This window comes from Trachurus japonicus, chromosome 3 (assembly GCF_045865225.1).
Source record: "Trachurus japonicus isolate A0001 chromosome 3, Traja_1.0".
NCBI classification, from domain to species: domain Eukaryota; kingdom Metazoa; phylum Chordata; class Actinopteri; order Carangiformes; family Carangidae; genus Trachurus; species Trachurus japonicus.
In genome coordinates this window covers 41,146,835-41,154,258 of record NC_140909.1, presented here as the reverse complement: position 1 = coordinate 41,154,258, position 7,424 = coordinate 41,146,835, and the positions used below count along the sequence as shown (strand labels likewise).

General features: G+C 38.7%; 1 protein-coding gene across 2 annotated transcripts in view; it reads right to left on the bottom strand.

Annotated features, from left to right (window-relative positions):
- Window positions 1-1,934: 1,934 nt before the first annotated feature.
- The window catches only part of LOC146990416 (neuronal acetylcholine receptor subunit alpha-7-like), a 33,047-nt gene continuing 27,557 nt past the window's right edge, over window positions 1,935-7,424 (bottom strand). For both annotated transcript variants that reach the window (XM_085772844.1, XM_085772849.1), the window contains 3 exons: window positions 5,378-5,464; window positions 4,507-4,616; window positions 1,935-3,364 (listed from right to left, as the gene is read on the bottom strand). In XM_085772844.1, coding sequence (XP_085628970.1) covers window positions 2,891-3,364; window positions 4,507-4,616; window positions 5,378-5,464 — 671 coding nt within the window. In that variant the 3' untranslated portion in view covers window positions 1,935-2,890. The remainder of the gene's footprint in view (window positions 3,365-4,506; window positions 4,617-5,377; window positions 5,465-7,424) is intronic.

The window sequence follows — 7,424 nt, the reverse complement described above, 5'->3', positions numbered from 1 at the left end:
AGAAGTAGAATAAGACCCCAGGAACAGTATGCAAAAGAAATGAGGAAGACACCTATGAAGGAATTGGTGTGAGGTAAGGTCAAAGGTCAGCATACTGTAACTGGGTTTTATTATAGGGGTGACTTTAAGGTTATTTTTCTCCACATTTCTACAGTAAAATGCCACCAAAATGATATCAGAAGTATAATAAGACCCCAGGAACAGTATGCAAAAGAAATGAGGAAGACACCTATGAAGGAATTGATCTGACGTAAGGTCAAAGGTCAGCATACTGTAACTGGGTTTTATTATAGTGGTGACTTTAAGGTTATTTTTCTCCACATTTCTACAGTAAAATGCCACCAAAATGATATCAGAAGTAGAATAAGACCCCAGGAACAGTATGCAAAAGAAATGAGGACAACACCTATGAAGGAATTGATCTGACGTAAGGTCAAAGGTCAGCATACTGTAACTGGGTTTTATTATAGGGGTGACTTTAAGGTTATTTTTCTCCACATTTCTACAGTAAAATGCCACCAAAATGATATCAGAAGTAGAATAAGACCCCAGGAACAGTATGCAAAAGAAATGAGGAAGACACCTATGAAGGAATTGGTGTGAGGTAAGGTCAAAGGTCAGCATACAGTAAATGGCTTTTATTATAGGGGTCGTTTTAAATTAATTTTTCTCCACATTTCTACAGTAAAATGTCGATGAAAGGTGATTTTTCTCCCCTTTACGGCAGTGAAATATAACTAAAAAGTTGATTAATCTTGTAAGTGATTTTCCTCCACATTTCTCCAGTAAAAGCACATAGGCTTTATGTATCTTTCAGGACCTTCACTTTGCTCGAGAACCGTGCCTACCGTATTTACTGTAGCACGCGCCCAACGAAAATCAAACAGCGGCTAATCCATTTATTGAATATCTTTGGACGGTTTATCTTTGCCACTATCTCGCAAACAGCGGCTCACTTTACCGCGGTACATCGTAGGCGTATTACATGGCATTATCAATATAAAACCTATGAGGGAAAGGGCAATAGGCCTAGTACGTATTTAATCAGTGATGCTTTCAAATGATCTGCGAAGGTTGTCATAGCATTCAGTTGAGTATTTCTGCACTGACCGACCAGGTTGTAGGCTGCTATCAGTGGTCTTCTATAGCGACCCCACCAAGGCTAAATACCTGGGTCCCTCTGGGTTAGAACCAGGGTTATTACTAAAACTGAGAGTAAAACTAAACTAAAACTATTTAGGTAACTTAATAGAAATTAAAAAGAAAAGAATTGCCGATAAAATTAGCTTAGTTTTAGCACAAATGTCTAAAGTTGCAAGAGGAAAACGCCACAGTAATAGGCTATTTCCAGTACAACACCCAGGTAGATAAAAGTTAATGTATTGCGATGAGGACTGATGAGAAGATTTGTGAATGCAACTAAAAAGGTCAAAAATACCACAAATTTTAAAGTTCATCTTGGGAGCTGTCACAGAGTAGCTTCCACAAATCAAGGCTTTCCTTCTGATACATGAAAAAATAAGACTAAAACTAAACTAAAATTGCTTAATCACTTCTTAAACTAATTAAAACTAAACTGAAAAAAAAAAAAAAACTAATGAAAACTATAATAACCTTGGTTAGAACTGAAGAAGCCTATGAGGTGAAACGTCTTCAAAAATCTATAACGTCCACCTGACCTGAAGTCAACTCTGAGTTAGTTTTATGTATGTCACATATAGTCATCCCTATGTTATATTTTCTTTAATCGGTTGTAGGCTACTGAAATAAAATTAGACCAATAATCTAATCCAATAATTACACCAATTATCAGCAAGCTAATTATACATTTACAGAATGAACCATCAACCCAAGCATTTATAAGAACTTACTTATTGTTCAGTGCCCCTCTTCTGCAAAATGACATGTAAAATATGGCTCATTGTTAACACAGTTGTGTTGCAGTTCTTTTGTATTTTGTCTGTTCAGAATAGCTTTTGACTTTCGTCGGCTGGAGGAAGCCTTTTGTATCGGTCTGTTATATTTGTTGTCTGTTTCATTGTGATAGTGCCATGAAATGCACAAAAGCAGTCAAGCTTATCATTTGTGGTCCAAATACAACTCTGTGCAGCCAAACAACATTTTTTTGTTATTATTTGCTGTCCCACTTCCAAATACAAAAGATGCATTTATTTATGAAACCTCACAGCATTGCTGCTTGTTGTACAAGACAGAATAAACTGAATGGAAGCGACATCAACAAACAACAAACAAACCTTTTTTTTTTCACCTCATGGTAAATTTAATTATGAAAAAATGTTATAATAAAAATGAGTAGGAAACAATAAGTATAAGACCAAGTTAAATGGGATATTTGGTTACACTAATGATAATAATCAAGAATTTGTTTTCATAGAAAGGCAATTAACGACATGACAAAACAGCTTTGATTATACATGCAACACATTAGGATTATTTCAATACAAGATAACGTAGCTGCTTTCATTGATAGTTGGAATATATTTGAGTCAGGATCATCTTGAACAATAATACACAGGTAACACCACAAAACAACCCCCTGCTGCATTCTTTGTAGGTAAAATTAATAACATCATAAAACATTGCTCTGTAGTATCAGCATTAGAGCGAGTCATTTTAAAACAGGGACGAAGGAAATCAAATTCAAATGTAAACTGTTAGTACATCATTACATCATGTTGGTCATTTTCACCACCATCACGTATGGCATATAATTATTTATGCATTACATAGATAAGTCTTCAGTTTAGTTAAATGTTTGGTCATATGTTAGTCCTAACACGTTATTCAACTTGACTGTATCCAAATAACTGCCCCACGAGTTTACAAATTGTAGCTCTGTGATAAGTGTGGTCAGGGTTGACTTCTGTTTTTACTGCGAAAAAAAGTCTTTGGAAATGGCCTCTCCAAAGTTGGGTGCTGACATGAGGATCCCGATGGTGCAGAGGATGGTGATGAGTAAGAAAGCCACGAGACACAGCCTGTCGATAACTGCTGCGGCAAATTTCCACTCATTGCTCACCGTCTGATGCTCGTCTTGGTCGCGGAAGCGTTTGGCGATGAAGCGCACCTCTTCCAGGATCCTCAGCAGCTCTGGCTCCACGCTCTTGGCCGAGGAGCTCTGTCCTGTGGGGAGGAGCATGTCGTCCTCACCCGGCCGTCCAGCCATGCCGATGTAGAGCACGTTGCCGTTGTTGGGTGGGGCCGCTAAGACGCCGGCGCTTACGTCCATGCTGGTCAGGCTGCTCTGTGGACCTTTACTGTGACAGGCTGAACGCACTCGGTCCTCACCTGGGCGCTTCATGCGCAGGAACCAGGCGCACCAGTTCAACAGGATCATACGGGTCTGTGGGATCGAACCATATTAGTGAATAAGGACCAAACTAATGCGGATATGAATATGAATATAAAACATGTGACATGTTAGTGTCACTTTTCCAAAACTGATGCTTTCACCATAGAAAACTGGTTAAACCATGGAGGGTGGAGATCTTAACAACAGTGTACAAGTCACTGACTGAATCTGTCCTGACCTTCAACATCACATCCTGGTTCACACACATCTAGTGTTTGAGTTTTGCCCATTATTTTACTTGCTTGTTTGATGATCCGGGAGAGCTTAGATTTGTTTTTTACCATCAGAACTCCATATCCAAGCAGTCATAAAGAGAGCTAAACCATCACGGAAGACCCCACCCACCCCCTGTACAAGTCCATCCAGCTTCTCCCATCAGGAGTCCCCCAGGTCAAGCAAATCATTTACAAAAACTCATTCATTCCCACAGCCATAAACACTCTAAACAAAAACAATTCTAATGCACCACACCACTGATCACCTTGTCAACACTTCAATCAATAAGAACAAGAACTTTATTAATCCCCAAATATGCAGCATGCTTGTGTTTTCCCCTCCTTTCAGTATGAACGCCTGATTTTGTTTTATTTTTCTTATCGCGTCCGAATAATGTCTGTCTTCTTTTAATGCGTTTTGAGCCACGCCAAAGATGATTTTCTGTGATAAACAGATAATACAGTTTTTCTAATCACCATCTATTTTTGATCTTTCAGCAAGTATCCATTGTATCAATATCATAAAACCTCCACACTTTTGGCCAGCAGTGTAGGTACACTACAGAGGGCATGTGAATTAAACTGCAGGTTGTAGCATTAGCACTAAACCTTTTTTATTATGTTATTATATCAGAAGACCTCACTTACAAGAAGGTTATTGATCAGATTATGTTTTCACAAGTGCTAAGCTAACCTTATTTAAGATATCCTTAACCCTCACCTATTCTGGTGATGTCCTAAGAACTGAACTATCTGAGATACATGGATACAAGGACATGTGGCTTTTGACAAGAAAAAAATCAAAGCAAATTATTACTCATATCATTTATCATAATGCCCTCACAGTTCAGGAGTGTGGCACATGTGTACACATGTGTAAGTCAGTCAAAGATTGAGGTGTCATAACAGAATACTCACCCACTTAGACATCTTGCTTCCACTGGGGTCATGGTGGTGATACTGTAAGACCACAACAGTAGCAATAACTGAGAGACCAACAATCACCATCGTACTGGCAAAGTACTGAGCTGGGTAAAGAACAAATAAAGAAGACAGTGAGATACAGATGAAAGATGTTATCATGCCGTTAAACAGATGTTACTAAAATTTTAAAGGGATACTTCACCCAAAATCGATGATTCACCAATTGTCCACTCACCGTCATGCCAAGGAAGGGTTTGGAAAACTTTCAGAGTCATCAAAACTCTTCAGGAGTTCCAGGGGGGGTCTGGCTGGCAACAGATTTTCATATAATGGCGGTGGATAGAGTTCTCTTTTGAATATCTGGATGTTTCATAGTGTGTGTTTTGGACAATTTAAAAGTGAACTCTATCTGTCGCCATTATATGAAAATACGTTGCCAGCCGGACCCCCCCTGGAACTCCTAAAGCGATTTGATGACTCCGAAAGTTCTCCAAACCCTTCCTTGGCATGACGGTGAGTAGATGATTGATGAATTATCAATTTTGGGTGAAGTATCCCTTTAAAGAGAAATAAAAACATACCGAAGTAAAAAGCCAGGCTCAAGAGACTGCTTGCTTCAAATATAAAACTCATTTCATATGTGTCACAGAAATGCTAAAGTTTCCTTATTTCACTCTTTCAAATAAGGTGACTCAGGTCTCCAAATAAAAAAACATAAATATTGGAAGGCTGCATAAACTCAGTTACACCATGATATAAGAGAGAAGCCCAGATGAAAAATGACTATGCAATTTGCCACCCGTGTCGTCCCACTTGATAGTAGCTGACACCCATAGCAAGTGCTTTTAACTTCACCCTGGCTTACCTATTAAAGGCACAGAGTCTGATGTGGCAGGCATAATCTCTGCAACAAGCAGCATGAAGACAGTCAGGGAGAGCAGGACCGTGATGCCTGGGGAAGGAACCACAGTTCTGTAAGCACTTCACAACACAACTATTAAGCGCAATGAAAAGTCTTAAAATCGGAGTCATGACAGGGATCCACGATCCTTTCAACCTGCAAAATACACCCACTTTTTCATGCTTAAAAATATTTTGTAACAATATGCAAATGAGTGGGTGAGCTGTTCTGATTTTTAGTGTTGCGTAAACTAATTGTTTTCCTTCACTGAATTGTTTACTGTGAGTTCTAGTCTTTTCATGTTTTGTTATTGCGAGTAAAGTTCTCCAGTCTGTGCCATGTATTTGTGATGCCATATATTCTTATGCTAATGTAGCCCTGTTCAGATTTTGTGCTACTTTCCCACAAAGGAAATACTGCACTGTGGCCAACAGTGAAGGACAATCCCTCTAAATCAGAACTGCAGTGCTGCTAAAGTTCATCACCACTCAGTCGTCAGCTGAGAATGCACAAGGAGACAAGCTTTAACTAATGAGATGACACCATTAAGCCACTGGCTCTAGTTCTGTCTTCATAAAAGACTGAACTTCTGAGGAGGATTAAGAGTCACAGAGATGCTGCTAGGTGTGACACGTCTGCAATGATGCTGTCATGACTGCTGCTGTTGTTTCTGGAACAAGCATATCAATACTGTCAAATCAAATGACTGGTGACAGACTCAAATATCATGTTTAATATTTCATAATGTTCTAATTATCATAAAGGATGTTCAGTGTTTTTCTAGCTCAGCTTAATTTTATTGGTGTTGATATTTTTTCCTGTTAGGATTACTGAAAAAGTGCATTTGAATAATTATAAAGCAGCTTATCCTCACAAGAACGAAAGAATGCTTCAGTTACTCTGAATAATCCAGCAACTTCACCGCCAACTCCCATAATTAGGAACAATTTTCTACTGAAAGTAGGAAAGTTGAATATTATATTTCAGAGCCTGACGCCACATGGGACCAAATGCTTTTGCTTTGTGATTTGGACAAACTGACTATTTAAAGACATGAATAAAACTCATTGTAAAGTGATCCCATATTAGGGCTGAGTGATACATTGATTTCATGGATTAATACGTATTTATGTTTTACAATTTCAAAAGAATGAAATCCTCCTCTGCTGCTTCCCTTGGGCTCCCTCAGTTCACACGTTCTCCCTCATTCACCCTCATTCCCCTCGTTCATTTCCAAAAAAGACACAGTCCTGCCAGTTTTGCAGTGTCAGACATCGAACAAACCACAGTCTGCTGCAAAGACCTAAGTTATTTCAACATATGTCTCACTACGAGACGCTCAAGAGATGCTGCAGCTCACAAACACCAGTTAACAAGCAGCTACAAGTAGTGGAATTATCTTCCAATGCATGGCCTCTGTCATGATATCGTGACCATATATAGGTACAGTAGAAAACCAACAACTGCACCAACCCTGAAACTACAAAGTACAGCTTGCACTTTAACACAGAAATGTTAAATTTCATCAATAAAATGACAGCAAAATATGTTTGAAGTCTTTTCTGTGAAGGAAAGGTAGGGAAAAAAGCAAGTTGAGCCATCCCATGTTGCACCGGCTCATCCCATGTTGCTAGGAAACCATAAGAAAAATTGAGCATGTGACCAAATATTGAGGAGGAAAGCATCATTCCATGGAGTCTGTGAAGGTAAGAACCACATAGGTAAAGTGGTTTGACATTTATGTAAAAAAAAACAAAAACAAAACAAAACAAAACAGTTTTCACTGATAAGTTCATGAGTTTCATGAGAATTGTGTTTAGACCAAAATAAGATGATTATAAGTTTGTTTTATACATCAGTTGTTGTAGCTACAACATGAGGTACTAAACCTTGCTTGTGTGGGGACTAATAAAGTCAGTATGGTAGCTGTGGGGTAAGTTGAGTCACGTGCCCCATACACTAATGAGTCTGTGTATGTCCTAATTATTAAATCAAGGTTCTGGATGTTTAT